This window comes from Peromyscus californicus, unplaced genomic scaffold, assembly GCF_007827085.1.
Source record: "Peromyscus californicus insignis strain IS unplaced genomic scaffold, ASM782708v3 Scaffold_23__1_contigs__length_62951481, whole genome shotgun sequence".
NCBI lineage: Eukaryota > Metazoa > Chordata > Mammalia > Rodentia > Cricetidae > Peromyscus > Peromyscus californicus.
This window is the reverse complement of record NW_026294534.1, coordinates 18,390,898-18,410,648: the sequence shown is the minus strand read 5'-3', so window position 1 is coordinate 18,410,648 and position 19,751 is coordinate 18,390,898. Positions and strand designations below refer to the sequence as shown.

Here is a 19,751-nt window from a genome sequence, read left to right as displayed (position 1 = left end):
AGAGAAATACATACAAGTCAGTTTTTGGTTGGTTTTTTTTTAACAACTTGTCAGGTGTTAGAGAGATGGCTCAGCAGCTAAGAGCTCTTGCTGCTCTTTGGGGGGACGAAAGTTTGGTTGCCAACACCCACGTCAGTTGGTTCACAACTGCCTATAATTCTAGCTTCAGGAGATCATCATGCCTCTGGCCCAGTGGGACCTGCACTCAAGTGCACATACACAGAGACAACCAGACACACACACACACACACACACACACACACACTCACACTTAAAATAGTAAATTTTTAAAGAATTTGCCTTCTTTCTTTCTTGAAGTACTGATTGTAATGGACATTAAGTGAAGCTAGATACTTTCAATGTAACTGCACATAAGTTAGCCCCAGACATACACTTTATGTCTCTTTGTACATATAGTTAGCTTAACTTTGTTTTTGTGGAAGTAAGACGGCAGACTTTGTAAGTCATAGCAAAATCCTCGCAGCAATGGGTAACCATTTTAAGAAAATAGTACAGTAGAATTAAGAACATTGTGCAACCTCACCACTCCTCATCTGTAAAATCTTCTCATCCCTCTCAACTGGAACTGTCCCTCCCTCTGCCAGTCTACTTTACCTCAGTCTCTGAGCTGAACTGTGCTAGGAAACTCATACAAGTGGAATCATAGTTGTACTTTCCTGTCTAGTTTATTTCACTAAGCATAATGTCTTTCTTTTTCACTTAAGTCTCAATACTGTAATATATATCAGAATTTAGACTTAAAAAGATCATACTGTGTGAGTATATATTTGTTTATTCATTCATCCATCAATAGATGCTTTTTACTTTATGTAGTTTAATACCAACATCTTTGTTTACTTATTAAGATAAGCTTTTGGTAAAATAAAAATATGAATTATTTTTAAAGAGAAAATTATATATAAGAATAGACCAAACAATCCAATCAGGACAACTATTTATTATTTCTTAAATAATTTAAAATATAATGTTATTAAGATCTAATTTTTTCACGGACATCTTTTCGCAGCCTTAAGAATTGAAGAATTGCAAGAAGCATTACGGAAGAAGGAAGAAGAAATGAAGCAGATGGAAGAACGCTATAAGAAGTACTTAGAGAAAGCCAAAAGTGTGAGTGTGAACTTGCAGCTCTCTCACTGTACTGTCCAGAGATGCTTTCCTCCGGCCTGAAAGTCTAGTGTCCACATAAAATCACGTTCTTACACACAGAGTAATCAAAGAAATCTTCTAAGCAGAAAAAGATCCTAAATAAGTAGTGATCAAAATAGGTCACTCCACAAATGGGTCAGCAAGAAAAAAATGTGCTGTATGTAAGAAATAAGTGACAGCCACCACTGTAGCCAGTAATTCAAGTTAACAACACATGGAAGAAGAAAAAGAAAGCTTATGAGCTATCTGTATGAGCAGACAGGAACAAAGAAGGACAAGGTACAAGAGTCAGGTCTCTCTTTCTGCCTCTCTCGTCCGGCCTGGCAGCAAGCGTTTAGCCATCTCACTTGGCTAAGAACAAAGTATGATGAATGATATAAATGTATGAAAATGCCATGATAAAAAAAACCCGATAAATTATAGATTGACTTTAGAAGTTTATAAGGGGTTGGAGAGATGACTTGGCAGTTAAGAGCATTTGCTGCTCGTGCAGAGGACCCAGGTTCAGTTCCCAGCACCCATGTAACTCCAATTTCAGGGGCTCCATTGGCAATTCTAGCTCCTGTGGGCACCAGGCATGCAGGTGATACACATGCATACATGCTGGAGAAACCCTCGTACTTGTATAAATGAGTAAGTCTTTATTTTTACAAAAATGTAAGGGGCTGGAGAGATGGCTGAGTGCGTCAGAGCACTTGTTATTGCAGAGAGCCCGGGTTCAGTTCTCGGGACCCACATGGTGCCTCACAATTGTCTGTATCTCCAGTTCCCAGACAACTTCTCCTCATCCCCATGGTCACATGGTGCATACAGTCACATGGTACACAGCCATATAGGGAATCAAACCCCTCGAAATAAATAAACCTTTTTTATGTTGTTCTTTTATTTTGTTTTTCAAGACAGGGTTTCTCTGTGAGGGGTGGCTGGAGAGATGGCTCAGCAGCACCTGTCTATAACTGCAGTCCCACTGGATCCATACTCCCATTATATCTGATGCCCTTTTCTGATGTGTCTATGTACATGTAAACAAAACTCCTATACACGTAAAATAAATCTGTTTAAAAGTAAATAACACCTTTGGGGAACTCAGATAATCTAAATTGGGGATAGAAGTCAGTTTTAGGAGAGCCGAGCAGATGGCTCGGTGGATAAAGTGCTTGATGCACAAGCATGGGGACCTCACTTCAGAGCCCCAGCAGGCACATAAGATGGGCATGCTTGCACACCTCTGTAGCCCAGCTCTGAGAGGTGGGAGGCAGGATGATCTCAGGCTTACTAGCCAGTCAGTCTACAACATGGTAAATTCCAGGTTCAGTAAGAGACACTATCTTAAAAAATAAGGTGGAGAGTGATCAAAGGCCCCCAAGAGTTGACCCCTCGCCTCCGCATCTCACTGTGTGCTGCTTGGGTCCTGGAACCCTGGCTAGGGTTGGCAAGAGAATCACAGACACACACGCAGTGCAGTTGAGAGCAAGCGTGAATTTCTGACTGCTGCGACCCAGAACCTCATCCTGTTTATTGCAGCCCAGGAGGAGGGGTTAGCTAGTCTTGGGAGGAGGTGAGCGGTCTCAGGCTGTAAGTATCCAGAAAGGGGAAGCGGCAGTTGCTAGTCTTTGCACTCACTGATCAGTCGTTTATACACAGTCATACCTGGACACCCCCAGGAAAGCTTTTCTATTCCTCTTTCACCTGGCTCATGTGGCTAATAGCTCTGGGCCAATTAGTCTCTGAGTTCTTGATAGGTCAGGCTCATGTCAAAATACACTTCCACTCATGACTTCATTCACTCAGGGCATCCTCTGCTCCCTAAAGCTATGTATGCGCACGCAAGCATATACACACACACACACACACACACACACGCAAACAAATTTTAAAATTTTTTAAAAATAAGATAATTTTCATGTCAGTATTATATAAAAAAAATGGGGAGTAGAATAAAGAAGAATGTAGGAAGCTACTCTGCATTAAAAGGATTCCTGCTTGCCAGGTAGAATGCATCAATCTTTGAGTCTTAAATTGAGGACAGAGAATCAGTTATAAGAGACACTTTGGCCAAGTAATTCCAGCTACTTCATAAGGCCAAAGCAGGAGAGTTGAAAGTTCAAAGCCAGCCTGAACAATTTACTGAGACCCTTGTCTCAAAATAAAAGGTATAATGAGATCTAGGGATGTATGCATCATAGGTAGAGTGCTTTCCTAGCAAGCACAAGGCCCCAGGTTAAGTCTCCAATCCCTCCTAACTGTAAAGGTGGGAGATGCAGACGTAAACTAAATTCTGGCCATTTTCAGAATTGTTATTTACTTAGAGGTAGTGGTAGCATTGTGATTATGAATAAAAAAAACTTAGGGATATGCACACTGAAGTATTTTAGGTTGTGTGTCACTAAGACTGTGAATTATTTCTAACACAGAAGAGTGTTGGGGGAGATCAGATATGGCAAAGGAGCAACTGTTCAATCCAGGTTAAAAAGAATAAATGGATTTGAACTGTTTGGGGGTCTGTGTGTTTGAACATTTTGATAGTGAAACTATGGGTGGAGAACAAAACGGCCTCTTTCCCAGAAATTCTGTAGTAAGTCAGGCAGAACTGCATCCCACATTCATGACTCCACCAGACTACTGATGGAAACAGGTCTGTTCAGGCTTCACCCTGTGTGCCTTTCGGATTACCTGTCCAGGGCTAGCTGAAATAGAAAAGGAAAGAGCTGTGAATAGCATCTCTTTAGCAATGCTCACTAATCCAGAATTAATTCTTCTATATATATCATTGAAAAGATTAGCAATTTTATTTCGTACATTTAGCTTTTATAAGTGTCCTTAATAGCTTTGGTGTGTTATTTTTCCTTTTCTGCTGTGTTTGATGGGGTAGAGGTTGCTAGGAATCACACGCCGCTTCATGCACGTTCAGACAACAATAGCTATGGCCCTGTGTGCAGTTCGGCCTCTGGGCTCCCTGAGCTGCCCGCAGTACTGGAGACTGAACCTAGGGACCATGTGTGTTAGGTATGTGCTGTACCACTGCGTTGTGTCCTCAGCCTGCTTCTTAGATGCTGGATTCTTTACGTTTGAGGGGTTGAGGTTCGAGTTTGGGCCGGGTTTGTTGTTTAGGTTATGTCTGTGAACTTTTATGTGTGCTTAAGTTTTTCTTTTATTTTTGCAGGTTATTCGTACATTAGACCCTAAACAGAATCAAGGAGCAGCACCAGAAATACAAGCTCTTAAAAACCAACTGCAGGAACGGGATCGACTGTTCCACTCATTAGAGGTCAGTTAGTACACTGTGCAGTAAAATACTGAGGTTTTTAGCTTTTTTAAAAAACCTTACTATATTATACAATTGTAACCTTGGGTTAGACAGTTAATTGTAAATATTTTCCTTATATTGAATTCATTTGTATCTTTGTATGTGGTTGTGCTTCAGAAAGAATATGAGAAAACGAAGAGTCAAAGAGACATGGAGGAGAAATACATTGTTAGTGCCTGGTACAATATGGTAAGAGAAAAGTATTCCAGAATATAGTGCAAAGTTATATGTCATTATATTGTCTTTACTGTAGAAATAATTTTTCCAAAAGAATCGGAAAGTAATTTCTCTCCTAACATATACTAACAAAGCCTTTTTGTTGACCTTAAAAATGAAAAGCACCACACAGAAGGCTAAGGCCTTGTGAAACCACCATGCCCAGAGGATAGAAAAGACCAGTTTAGTTTTTTCCATGGAACCGTGTGTTGAAGGGAAAGCAGACATGGTGATTCCTACACAGATGCAGTAGCCCTTGCTTTGTGGCCTGTTTCAGGACCTTTGCAAGATGAGACTTTCTTTACAGGGAGTTTAACTGTCTCGTGGGATTTGGAAGTGTTCAGTCTCAGACTTTGACCACTGAAGGTTTTGAAATGGAATATTCCAGTACACATGCAAAGAAACTAAATGTATGTAAGGAAAGGCGATAGCTGCTCAGCTCATTGGCTCATGCACAGGTGTGAATTATACAGGATGAGGCGCTTTCTCTCGGACCTTTTTTTTAAATAAATATTTTCTTTATTTTTATGTACATTGGTGTTTTGCCCACATGCATGTCTATGTGATGGTATTGGATCCTCTAGAACTGGAGTTACAGACAGGTGTGAACTGCCATGTGGGTGCTGGGAATTGAACCTGGGTCCTCTGCAAGAGCAGCCAGTGTTCTTAACCGCTGAGCCATCTCTCCAGCCCCTCTCGGACCTTTGGTCCTCCTTTTCTTTGTGTTCTTTCGAGTGAAACCATTTCTACCACTTTGAAACGTTAGGGTTTTTAAAAATTATTTATTGTGAATGTGTGTGCATGCTGGGCAGTGGTGCTGTGGAACCCCTGTGGAAACTGTGTGCATTTCAGGGATTGAACACGAGACGCTAGGCTTGCTTTACTCCCAGAGCCCTCTCACCAGCCCCAAGTGAAGGTTTGGAAACAGGAACTTGGGCTGTTCTTTCAGTTTTTCCCTTTTGTCTAATAGCTCTCCTGTTGGCATAGAAGTACTGTGTTTGTTTTAGTGTTACCGTTGGTACTGATTCTTAAAGGTTAGTTCCCTAACCTTAAAATGTGATTTGATATTTACTAAAAACTTATGTTTCATGACATGTTGTGTCTACAGTACACCAGTGTGCTGGTTAAAGTTTAAGATCTTATCATAATTTTTCTTTTAAAAGGGAAATAATTTTGAATGAGAATGTTGTTAAATAAAATTTTCTTGAAAATTAAATTTAAAAGTAGAGAAAATAAATCCCATCAAGGGATTTCTCAGGGCATTAACTCTAACCCTGTCTTCCTGGAAGCTCAGTGTTCCCAGTCTCACAGCCCTGTACCTCAGTCCGTGTCAGCAGTTTCACAGATTGCTTCCTACAGAGCCAGATTGATTTATTCTGTGACATGGAACTAAAGGATAGTGCTAATTTTTAACTTTTCAGAGTGGAGGGGTAATTCCAAATAGACACATGCAAGTTCTACTCATAGAAGGTAACCAGTAGGAACATTATACTTAAATTCAGAAAGTTTTGCATCTCAGACAACTTAAAAAGGAGTCAAGATGGTGACTGCTGGGGCAAGGTATTAAGTTTCTCAACAAATATCTTTGTGTTGGCCACTGACGTCTTAAAAGTATGTGAAAAGTGTAGCTCAGTGGTAGAGCCCTAGAACACAGAGCACAGTCAACTGCTTGAAAAATTAGAATTTTTAAAATAAAATGTAATTTCATTGTATGTACTAAAACGTTTCAATAGATATTTGCTAGTTTTATTCAAACCTTCACATGTATCTTTTAAGTTAGAGCTGAGTTAAAAAATATATTCTGGGGGTTGGCAAGATGACTTATCAAGTAATTGTGCTTGCTGCTCAAGCCTGGCACCCTGAATTCAATCCTTAGAACCTATGTAAAATGGAAGGAGAGAGCCAACTCCATCAAGTTGTCCTTTGACTGTCACATAAACTGTGATACAGGCATCCCATCTGCATACATCATGGATACAGATGCACACACATAATAACTGTATACACACACACAACCACCCCACCCCCTGAGCACATACCCTGAGGCCAGGCACGGTGACACAAGACAGTAATCCCAGTTCAAGGTCTGCTGCAGTGACCTAGTCCTAGGCTAGCAGGGCTACATAGTAAGACTCTGCCTTAAAGAAAATAAAACAGTGGGATGGTGTTGGTGGCAGCATACGCCTTTAATCCTAGCGCTCAGGAGACAGAGGCAAGAGGATCTCTGTGAGGTCGAGGCCCACCTGGTCTACAAAGCAAGTTTCAGGACAGCCAGGGCTGTTACACAGAGAAACCTTGTCCCAAAACACACACACACACACACACACACACACACACACACACACACACGGGGGGGGGGGGGGGGGGGGGGGGGGGACATATTCTAGGATTTCCTATTGAGGAAAACGGTTGTGTTCTTAGGTGCATAGGAAAGGCTGAAATTATATTCAGAATGCAAAGCTATGGCCAGTGTCTCTTCTAGAAGCTTATTAGTAATAGGAAGATTGAGTTTCCAGTCTCCTGTCTTCTGTGCTTTATTTCTTCTTTGTCAGCCTCCACTTCTCTGCACCAGTTTACCTGTACCGTGTTCCTGGTATGGTTAACCAGCAATCTCAGTTCCTCTTGCTCCATTATTCATTGTCTTATTAAAAGAATACTAAAACTGGCTATTATAAAAGTCCCCGTCTCCTTGTGTAGTCCTCTGATTTTAGTAGAGTGGGGCTGTTACTGTCACTCACTGTTTTTCCAGGTTGAGAAAGTACCCTACAGGTTCCCTCCCTCCTGTCTAGGTGTAGCCTGGTGACGTTTGCCCTCTTCAAAGGTAGTGAGCGACTGCTCTGCCTTCGAGGGGAGAGCCCCTTCTGGGTTGTGTCCTCTCTGTGGGTTGTCAGAGCTTTCTTAGTTTATTTGAGAATACAAGTCTGCCTTGAAGTGAAGAAAAACAGCATTGTGGTATGTATGGTACTTAGTACGGCTTTCCGGAGTAAGAAGCAAGTGCATTTGTGTTTTTCCTTTCTGATTAGTTCTGTGATTTCCACAATTTATGTGAATCGGCTGCTACCAATCAATTGCACTTTTCTCGGAAAATCACTGTTTGATTTGAAAGGAAAGTATAGGGGAAGTATTCTAAAAATCATTCTCTATTATCTCTTGTTTTGATTGTTGTAAATTCATAAAATTAAGCCTTAATTTTTCCAAAGGAAAATTCGTACTTAATTGTTGGAATGAAAAGGATTTCATAAAATTTTAAGCCATAATAAGTAGAATGAATATTCCTAATAAATTGTACTTTGCTATTCAGTGTGGTAAATTCTGCATGATGACGTTTATTTTTGTAAGAACAGCCCATGTTTCACTGACTACTTTTGTTTCTCTTTTAATGTTACAGGGAATGACTCTTCATAAAAAGGCGGCTGAAGATAGACTAGCTAGCACAGGCTCAGGGCAGTCCTTTCTAGCGAGGCAAAGACAAGCGACCAGCACAAGAAGGTCCTACCCAGGCCATGTCCAGCCAGCCACGGCAAGGTAGAGAGGTCTCGCCATTAGGAATTTTTAAAAAAAAAAAACATACTTCTGTTACATACAACAACATTTCAGGAAATTCAGCCAGCTTATTTTATTTCTCTCTTGTGTTAATATTTAGTGTTTCTCACATGAGGATTTTTTTGTCTTGTATCTTTTAGTTTCTTTGTCCTTTGCTTTATAGTCTTTTCAGTTCCTTTTAATGTGCCAAAAATTTGTAAATGTACAATTAAAAGTGTTGTATAATAGTGTAATACTTTTCTTTGTATGAAAATGTCTTCTTCCCCATTTGTGTGGGCTTTGTAAAGAATCAGATTTTCTGCCAGTAATTGATACACAATTTATATTCTTTATCGTGCCTACTGTGTTACCATACTTTATAAGACTGTCTTTGTTTAAAGGGAATTAATCTTTTTATGGTGTAGTAATCTGTGTTTTCAATTGTTTTTCAAATGCACTTCAGATAACTTAGATATTTACTGTACTATATAAAGTGGTATCGAGTGCACTTTTGCAAAGAAGTACATTGGCAGAGGCACTAGTCAGATCACATGGCACCTGGCAGGATCCCTCAGAGGGAAGAAAGGAGTTTTCATGTTATTTTACTAGAAATTAAACTTATTCGAAGACTTCATTTTCAAACCATGAATGTGTGAATTGTCACTTATCTCCTGCTGTCATGCTTGCTGGCAGAAGTGAAGTTGATGAAGATGTTTGGGTAGACATTACGGAGGATAAAATTTGGCAGGATTTTTTTCTTCCTTTGGAATATCTTCATAGTTAAGAATCAGATTCTAGCCACGCACTTTTAATTGCTCTCTACATGTAAAAGATTTATTTTTCATATAGGTAGCCTTATCTTTGGGGCAGTTCTTTGACTTATGCCTCATATGTTTTATATATTCTGTTATATATTCTGTGAGCCTTTCCTTTTCTCAATTAATCTTGATAGTTAACATCTTAATACCATTCATTAAGATCAGTACATGCATTTCTCTGTGTAATATTATGACAGATCTCTTTACAGTGTTTAACTCTACCTACGAGTCCAAGAATTGGTAACTGGAGAGATTTTCTTGGGTATTTGGTTGTTCAAATTGCTTACGTTGTATGCCACATTTATTTACATAGATGAATGCCTGTTAAGCAATCACTGTGAAGCACTTTGTCTATATAAGGTATTATATAATTTTAAACTATCATTTATTTGAAAATATACCTTTTGTCTTTTTCCATATTGATTTATGTATTTGATCTCAAATTATATTTAAGTTTCCTCCAGCCTTTTTCTTGTTTCAAATCATCACATTTAAAAAAAAGAAAAAGAAATCTGAAATGAGGTCAGAGGTTATTTGTTGTCTTTAGGTAAGTCATCTACGTGGAAGATGTATTTGATGTACTTACTGTTTGGAAGTGCTGGTGCTGTTTAGTTTTGTATAAAAGGCAGTAACTTTAATTCAAGTTGAATGAGATTAAGAATTTTCAGAAACTATATGCAAGTGCTTCATTTTAGCTCCCTCCTCCTTTATAAGAAACATTTGTCCTGCATGTTTTGTTTTGTTTTGTCAGACGGAGTCTTTATGTAACCCAGGCTGCCTTGAACATGTGATCCTCTTGGATTATAGGCGTGAACCACCATACTCAGCTCTTAGAAAGTTTTTTTTCCCTGAGAAACAATTCTTGAAGAAAGGTATTAGGACATAAAGAAATGACAGCATGCGCTGTGCGGCATTTCTTTAAAAAATATTCACTGCAAGTGTCTGAGCACAGTAGGAGGCATCTGCCTAGGAAGACCATAAAGCAGCGAGGATTAGAAATAGTGGAGAGCTCGCTCTGTGAGGACAATGCACTATGGGGTTTCGGGGCAAACAGACCCGATCTTTTAGGTCTGCTTTTGTTTTTAGTTCAAGACAATCTAGCCTTGTTACCCTCTAATCCTTTGACTCAAAACCATCCTCCTGCCTCTGCCTTCCAAGAGGCTGAAATTATGGTGTGTGCTGCCATGCCTACATGATGTATCAAGTTTGAAAATAAAAGATTAAAAATTGGGCCCAGCAAAATGGCTCAGCTGGAAAAGAGTACTTGCTGCCAAGGCTGACAACTTCTGCTCATGGGATTCCTGGGGCCCAGATGGTGAGGGAACAAGCTCCTCCCCAGGAGGTCCTCTGACCTCCACACTCACACAGTTGTCGGCACACACGCAAATAAGTATGTTTTAAAAGATTAAAAATAGCTTAAAATAGTTCCCACTCCACCTTTAGTTCACAGAATATCTAAGACTCGGGCATTTTTTAAAACAAGTTAGTCTATGATCCCTACACTTAATAAAATACTGGTTGTTGAGACATTATACTTATAGAATAAAGTGACTGTGAAAACAAGAGACTCTGGAAGCTGCTCTTCAACCATACTTTACCCATGAGGTAAAAACATCGCAACGTTTCGATTTTCATTTTCTATTTACCTGCCCTCTCTATGTGCACACCCACCTACCCAGATACTTTCTCTAGATGTTTTGGAAATGCTGCAAGCTTTCGGAAGGAAGTTTAGCTTCTGGTTTTCTTCAGCATTGCTGTGTGTTAATTTCAGTGTTTAAAACCTTCACTGTTGTTTGCTGTATCTTTAATGTTTGGGGGATTTCATTCAGTAAGTGGAAGAAATATCTCATGATATTTCAGAATAAAATAAAGCATGCTTTCATAAGAAACAGCATCCAAGCATAGACTTTAGGCATCATAAAGCCACAAATAAACCTAAATATAGCAGTGGCAGCTTTTCCATTGTGTGATTTAGGTCAGGAGTTAGGGGGTCACAGTTTCTCCAATAGTGATCAAGAATGTTTTGGGTACTCTGATGATGATGTGTGGTCAGTGATGCTGGACTGTGTCTTCACACGCTTCTTTCATGCTACTTTCCCGAAGCCTCCTAAGCTTGTGTAGCTTGTCCTGGCATTAGCAAGAGAATGGGGACAGTGGAACAGTGTCATTGTGTGAGGTTCTTATAACAAGCTTATTTTCTGTGCCAGCTCACCAGGGTTTACCAAAAAGAAAAGGCAAAGCAAATACTAAAAAAATGACCATTTGTGTTCCATATTATACATTGAAGATTAGAATAGGGAAACAGTCCTGTAAATGTAATAGTTTCTTGCATCTGAAATGAAAATAGCTAATACACTTGCACATATTTGAAAATAGTTTTTAAAAACTAGGGCTGGAGAGTTGACTCAGCATTTAATAACATTTATTGTTCTTCCAGAGAACACAGGTTCAGTTCCCACACAGAAGCATATGACCAACCATCTGTAACTGCATTCCAGGGACTCGTGTGCCATCTTCTGACCTCCACAGGCACTGGGCACACGTGTGTGTACAAGCATGCATGCAGGCAAAACACTCATGCACATAATACAAATCTATAAAAAGAAAATTTAAACTGGGTCATAGTTTTCTTTTGTCTGATTACCTAATGATATAAAAATAAGTCCCTAAATAATTGATTCATATTCAAACTTAATCAGGATTGAATTATTTGTTATCTTGGTAAAATTAGCTTAATGTGATAATTAAATTATGTGGATAATATCATCCAATTTTCTTGAAGTTTGGTTAATGTATTTAGAGCCCAGTTGCACAATCAAGATAATTGGTTCTTTTGATTTTTGAGACAGGGTTTTCTCTCTGTGTAGCCCAGGCTGTCCTGGAACTCACTCTGTAGACCAGATTGGCCTTGAACTCTGAGATCCACGTTCCTCTGCCTCCTAATTGCTGGGATTAAAGGCATGCACCACCACTACCTGGCAAGTCAAGCTAAATGTAATTAGTCAGAACTACCAGTCTGATTTCATTAATTGTTACAGACCCATGCTGTACAACTATATGAAAGTTAGGGATTAAGTCTAAGTTAGGTCTTGGTGAAAAGAAAGTGTACTCAATGAGCAGTTTTACTCACCTTTTCAATAGCAGATCTTTCAGTCTTGTTAAGTAAAGGGGAATGTTCTTGAGGACTAGGATGCAGCTTATTTGGTATAGCACTTGCTTAATAGACTTGAAGTGCTGGATTCAATCCCTAGCATCATATAAGAAGGATGTATATACCTGTAGAGAGTTTGAGGCCACTTGGGGCTACATGAGATTCTATCTTTCTTCAAAAAAGAAAAAGAAAAAAAAATGTATATAGTTCTTTTGTAGAATCTCTTGCTCTCATAAAAGCACTGATCTGTTGTTCTATCAATAACCATATTTTAAGCTTTAAAATATTTCAGTTGAGTTATCTTTAATAAAAACAAATTTTAAAGTGTCTTCTTTACTCCCCACCTTTCCCTTCATTTGTTCAGGTCTCATGGTACACAAATGCTGTAATTATGGCCAGTTGGGAGATGTGGTCCTGAACATCCACAGTCCATATCTCGTAGAAACTTGGCTTCCAGCCACTTGAGTTAAGAACATAATTGAACCCCACAATGAGAGAGACATATGTAGCATCTTTTTTTGCTAAGGTGGAATCACTTTAGTACCAAATGCCTTTGGTTTTCTGTTCATTAAGCCATGGAAGAATAATTGGACCTTTTTTTTTTTAAGACTTAATATTTTTTAACTTGGGGGAAGAGGATTTGGAGATATGTGCAGGTGCCCACGGAGGCCAGAAGAGAGCATCCAATCTCCCGGGGCTGGAGTTATGGGTGGTTGTGAGCTCCCTGTGTGGAACTTGGGTCCTCTGCAAGAACAGCCAGCATTCTTAGTCACTGAGCCATCTCTCCAGCCCCAAATATTTGGACTTTTTATCCTCATATTGTGAAGAGATTTCTTTCTCCTTTAGATTACCATCAACCTGATTCAGCTTTGTATTTAACAGTGAAACATAGGGTAATCCCAGAACTTGGGAATCCGAGGCTGAAAAAAAAATGCAAGTTGGAAGCTAGCCTGGGAGACCTTGTTTCAAAAAACAAAAGAGTGTGCCAAACAAAATAGAATGGGAAGCCAGGCCTGTTACCTAGCGTACTCAAGACCATACATTCAGTCCCTAGTACTGATGAATGAACTAAATATATAAATGCATAAATAAAGTGGAATATCTAGATCTATAAAAATTACTTTATCATGTTCTGTTTTTCTTTTCATAACTTAAAGGGGTTTTCTATCCAATAAAAGTAACTTTGTTAACTATAGTGCTGTCAGAATTAAAAGTGATCCAACCCTTTTTTTGTTTATTTGGGGTTTTTCTTTTTTGTTTTGTTTTGTTTTGTTTTTTTGAGACAGGGTCTTTCTACATAGCCCTGGCTGTCCTGGAACTCACTATTGTAGACCAGGCTGGCCTTGGACTCACAGAGCGCCTCTGCCTCCTGAATGCTAGGATTAAAGGTGTGCACAGTGTGTGTGTGTGTAGCAAATTTTATTTTCTTTATTTAGAAAGGGGTTTCAGAACTTATTCTTTTAAACTGATTTGAATATTCTATGATTTTTTTTCTTTTTTTGGGGGGAGATAGGAGGAAGGCTACTCTCAATGCATCTCACAGTTTTTTACTTTTTGAAATGAATATTTAAGTGATGTATGCTTTTTATTGAATATTTGTCCAACTTTAGCACAATAATATTCTAAGTTTTTTAATACTGTACAGCTCTCAGAAGTCTACAAAACATAAAATAATTTGCTAATAGCTAACTCACTTGCTAATAACACGATAACTTCTTCCCTTTCTGTCACTTAGAATTATTAATCTTATGTTTAGTGTAATGTTTATAAGATGAAAGACAACCCAATGTAATGGCATTTCTTGCTTTTAAGTCATTAATTATGTCATGGAAAGTGTGTTCTGATTATTTTAAAACAGCTTTTCAAGTCAACTGTAGTGGCGCATGCCCTTAATCCCAGCACTCAGGAGGCAGAGGCAGGAGGCTGTCTGAGTTTGAGGCCAGCCTGGTCTACAGAATGAGTTCCAGGACAGCCAGGGCTACACAGAGAAACCCTGTGTCAAAAAAAAAAAAAGAAGAAAAAAAGAAAAACCCAATAAAAGAAAAAGACAGCTTTTCATCAGTCTTATTTATGTTATCATTGTGAGTAGAAAACCATAAATTCTCTAGTTAATGTTTTAAAATATGAATATATGTGGACTCTTCCAATTACAGTAAAGTAATAGAACAAGGACATTGGTTTGAGAAATGAGAGGCCTGAACCTAATTATGGCTTGTATATGAAGTTTGGAAACTGGGGGGGGGGGGGGGTCCATAAATGCATATGATTTATATATGTGTATATAAATCTTACATATGTATATATTTCTGTGTGTATATGTATATATATACATGCATATTTAAAACTAGACATACCAAGATTTCCTTTACATGTCTCTTTATATTATTTTTCTGTTTTCTTACAGTTTTACTAATATACTGTAAGGTTAAGTCTGAATGTAGTATGTAAGTGAAAATAGAAATTGAAGAAAGTAATAGATGGCTATTAAGACAAACCCATTATAAAGAGTAGAGTGAATATTGGCATAAGAAGGAGACTAATTAACAAATATTTAGACAAAGAGACATACTCAAACAGTATCTTATTAGATACTTATTAGATAGTCCCTTAAGGTATAGCCAACAAAATTAGTCTATCATTATTACACATCTGTCTGATAAAAGAGTAGACCAAACTAATTTCTAATTGTCTTTTGGTGAGTATTAACTAAGCATATAGCTTGTATGTTAGTGGGAGGGAAAACATTTCTTTTTATAACTATTAAGAAGTTATTACTAAGTCTGACACAGTGAATTAGGATGTTAAGAAAACTTTGATGAGAAAAAAGAATCTATGATGGCTAAAATTATCATCAACTTCCCAACAGGTATCTATATCATACCTTATATAGTTTAAAAACCACTGTCTTAATTTTATGTCCCCCTTAATTATACATTGTACCTCTCTACAAAATGTCTGTAAATGAAGAGAAAAGTAGGCTTTTAAAAACACATTCAAAGTAAGCCGTTATGTATCTGATGCATTACCACAGGCCACAGGCAGGTGTTTCTGACTGAAGATGAAATTGTAGGTGCCTATTATCTCAAAACTTCCACCTATAGGGCTCTTAAAACCTGAATTGTATCTGCTTGGGACTTAAAGGAATTAAATATTATGAGAAGAACAAGCGAGTGAGTACAAGACAAATCCTAACACGTGCCGAGGTCATTGAGCACACTGACGGTCCTAACACGTGCCGAGGTCATTGAGCACTTGAGAGCGCTGACCTGACAGAGTGGTGAGTGTAGCAGTTGTGTTGTCAAAGCCGTGGAAGAACCCATGTTCTTGATGTACCCATTGATCACGGATTATCCTTTCTATAGTCTGTTGTCTTTGACAGCATCTTAGTGTTATCTGCCAGCCTCTCAGTCTAGGGTGTTCATACTTCACTACAAAGTATTCAGTACTTGACTGATACTAAGTTATCTTCTTCCTTTCCTCTTCTGCTTCAATTTGACATTTCCTGTTGACACCTCACTGTCAGGAGTCAAAGTCTGGAAATACATTTATACATGGGTTGGGCAACTGGTCACACTGTAAGCCGGCTTTTGGTTTTTTGTGCTGGGAATTTAGCCGAGGGCCCTATTCACTCCAGGGCAAGTGCTGTACCACTGAACTCACGCCAGCAAACCAAGTCCTCTCAAGTACAAACATGTTTGAAACTGCGTTCTCATTAATAAAACTAAACACTTTCCTGTTTAACAAGATTGTCTTACCCTTTGAGGGGTTGTCTTTGAGGGGTCGTCTCTTAAAATAAAAACCTGTAGACTGCTTCTAACCATTGCAAATACCCAAAAGAGAAGGAAACACACGCACACGCACACGCACACGCACACACACCAGAAACAGAAGTCAGAGTATCTAAAAAAAATGGGGGAAAGGTGATTTTAAAAAAGGGAAGCACTAGAGATGCCAGATGCTACAGAAATATTAATTGTACTGTGAGAGACTTTTTTTAAATCTTGGCTTATTTTCTTAAATTTGTCTTGCACAGGTTTCATCTTGTGCTGGTGAGTGAGTTTTTAGACCTAGAACTCTCCCATTTGCAACGTGAATGTAGCAGTCATGTTAGAGACCAAAAGTACTGTGGCTTGTTGACTGTTAACCCTGATTACTGCCAGAAAATGGGGAATTGGCTTGGAAAAACATACACATTTTTTGGTTTTGCCTTGTTTTAAAGGCGATACATATTGTAATGGTGTAAAAAGTTTGCTACTGGACCTAGCTCCAGCAGCAGAACGTGGGGCTAGATTGCACAAGACCCTGCCTGACTTCAGTCCAGATTCTGTCTGCCTGCTTGCCTGACTGTCTCTGTCTGTCTGTCTCTGTCTCTCTGTCTCTCTCTCACACACACGTACACTCAGTCACAGATGGACAGACACACATGTTGCTGTAGTAGTTTCTTTCTGTTGATGAAGTTTGCTTAAGTCAATCACCTAGAAAAATGCAACACTGAAATGGAGAAGTCTACATTCAACTTCAAGGAAATAGGAACCTTTTTTCTTTTCCAGAGTAAAAAAATAAGAAAGCCAGGATGGTGGCACACGCCCATAATCCCAACACCAGGCTAAGGTAGCAGGATCATAAGTTTGACATCAGATGAGGCAACGTAGAAAATGCAAAGCCAGTCTGTCTCAAAAAACAAAACAAAAATTACACCAGTACAGAACAATATACAGTGTTTTAAATATATTCTATGTAAGTGTTTAGTGAATAAGTTTCTAAGTGTCCTAACATCTACTAGCTTCTTGTTAATGTACATAAAAGTAGATTATAAGACCAAGTCACCTGCCATGTGTGGCAATTTTAATTCAGAGGTAACTTATACCTGTAATTCTAGCACTTGAAAAGCTGGGATAAGAGGATGCCCACAAGGTTAGGACCAACTATTCATGGCTACATGGTGAGATTCTGTCTTCACCTTAGTACTCTAATAATGTTTCAGTTGTTCAGTATTCACACATGTGCAGTGGGCAGTGCAGGTGGAGAACATTCCTTCAATGCAGAAAACTGCGCCAGAAAAAGGAAAGAAAACAGAGGCTGTCGGTCAACTTACAAGTCATCTAAGGAGCAGTTGCTAAAGGGTTTAACAGTCGAAAAGTGTTTCTTTCTTAGAATTTGTGCCATCCTTTTTGGCCTTGGAACAAATCAAAGACCTATATTGTTGAGTTTTTTAATATACTCTTCCTTACACAAATTGTCAATGCTTTATCAACTGATATAGTTAAATCATTTCTTAATATCTTCAGGCATTTCTCCCTTTTATACTTTTTTAATTGCTTATATTAGTTTTCATCAAGCAGAAACTGATAAATGTTTAACTTATTCTCAAAATTAGCAAACATCATAGCCTTAGGTTATTTAAATCTGTATCTCAATATTTCATGAAAGTTACCTTTTGTTTCTGCCTTACACGCTTTAAATTCATGTTTGACTGTCTTCCACTTCAAAGGTACAGTTAGGGCCGAATGATTTGGTTTTTGGTTTTCTTCCTGGTTCCCTGCACTTGCCTGCTTGTGACTAGATGATGAAAACATGGGAAATCTGAACTTGTTTTCCTTCCCTGTACTAAAGTACTTCATCTAACTTAAAGGATTATGTTGCTGTATCTGAATTTCTCAACTCAAACTATGAGACTTGTTTTAAATGTATGTGGCTGCGTTGGTTTGTTTTTGTTGTTTTCTGGAGTTGGCAGTAATGGAGATCCAACCTAAGGCCTTGCATATTAGAGTACTTCAGTAATCACACTTTTTTTTTTTTTTTAGACAGGGTCTCACTTTTAGCCTTGGCTGGCCTGGAACTCACAGAGTTCCACCAGCCTCACCTCCTGAGCGCTGGGGTTAAAGGTGTGCACCACAACTCCTGACATGAGTTGTAATTCTGTTGAGTCAGACTAACACTTAGTGACACCTTTCCTGCTAAGAGGTCACAGTGCTCTCCTCCTGTTTTAAACTTGATAATGAGGTACTTGTTAATTTCTAAACAAGTTATGAAAGTATTACTGTGATTCAAGTACAGCTGAGCAAATGATATGTGTGCATTTAGTTTATTGTTTTCATGGAAGCCTAATTGAATATGTATTCTACAAAGACTCACTGATTAAGGATAATTTTCAGTATGCTCTAAGTAAGTAACATTTTAGTACAAATGTAGGAAATGACTGTACACAGAGATCTGGCACTTAATTTTCATAAGAGTTTGTTTTTTAATGGCTTTAGTTACTTACAATTGAAATCCACTAAAATATTGTCATCCCTGATTTTGGCATTTATAGATTCTATAAATCATAGTACCTTGTACTCTGAGAAATAATTTCCAGATGTTTTACAGTTATCTCATTCTGAGAGTTGCCTACCATTATAACCCCATCTTTTATTATGTAATGGGTAGCAAAAGTCAAACATGCTTAATAATCTGCCTCATTTGGATTAAGAAATTCAAAATACCAAAAATACAAAGCTAGGAAGACATTTGTTTCCCTATGGTATTTTTTTTTTCACTTTTTCAGATGAGCTGGAAAACACCTAAGTATCTTGAAGTTGGAGTTGTGCTGACCACAGCCCCATGTGTAAGGCCTTGCTCTCGAGTCTTGAGTATTACTGACTGCCCTTTATGTTATAGTTGATGTAGCGGGTGATTTTCCGCATCCTTGTGTTCTACCATCTAAGAGGGATTTTTAGTTATAGTCCCACTCTGGATGACTATTGAACTTATAGTAGTTTTATTCTTTGTCATCATAATCCAAAAATGATGTCCACTTTAAGATCATTTTTAACAACATTATATACATAATGGTGGTCAAGACTTTTTCCTTCTGTTTACCAGGTTTCCAGTTATGTACTTTGTCTTAAAATTGACAAGTTTTCCCACTGTTTTGCTGGGGTAAATGACTTGTTAGAGATGTCTCCTTCAGTTAGAAATTTTAACTAAAGTCACAACAACAAAGTTCTAAGAAACCTTCATAAGGTAGGGTTTTTTTTTTTAATCTTACATTTCCTTTTAGTTTATTTTGATTTTATGACTGCCAACTTGTTATATATGAGTGTTTATATATGCATATAATATATGTATATGAAAAAAGTTAAGATTTGGTCAAACTATATTTTCCCATTCAAGTACAAAAAAAATGTTTTCAAGGCTGCAAAAAGTGTACAGTTGTTAAACAAGTTGTAAATAAAGACTTGTATAAAAATCGAGCTTAGATCTTGTTTTTTCTGCTCTTTTCTGTGACAGACATTTCACAAGTGTCTGATTCTTACACTTAATTGCACACGTGGTGTTGTTAAGTAGGTAGACTGTTAATAGTCTTGGAAGCCCTTGAGGATGGGCCCTCCCTCATAATCAGCCTTAGCCCGCCTCCCGTTTCCAGTCAGCACTGAAGAAAAGGAAATCCTCACAGGTAACACTTTCCTTAAGATCTTAAAATGAAAGGGGAAGAGGAAGTATCGGCCTTAAGGGAAAACTGTTTCCTCCTACTCAGAAGAATGAGATCTGAGTTCTGCCCCTGCCCCTGGGTGGAAACATGGCATTC

The 19,751-nt window shown here is 38.3% G+C and overlaps 1 protein-coding gene across 1 annotated transcript in view; it reads left to right on the top strand.

Annotated features, from left to right (window-relative positions):
* Hook3 (hook microtubule tethering protein 3) overlaps window positions 1-19,416 on the top strand; it is a 100,098-nt gene extending 80,682 nt beyond the window's left edge. Inside the window, exons 19-22 of the mRNA XM_052751911.1 lie at window positions 1,028-1,128; window positions 4,331-4,435; window positions 4,592-4,663; window positions 8,079-19,416. Coding sequence (XP_052607871.1) covers window positions 1,028-1,128; window positions 4,331-4,435; window positions 4,592-4,663; window positions 8,079-8,219 — 419 coding nt within the window. The 3' untranslated portion in view covers window positions 8,220-19,416. The remainder of the gene's footprint in view (window positions 1-1,027; window positions 1,129-4,330; window positions 4,436-4,591; window positions 4,664-8,078) is intronic.
* Window positions 19,417-19,751: the final 335 nt, after the last annotated feature.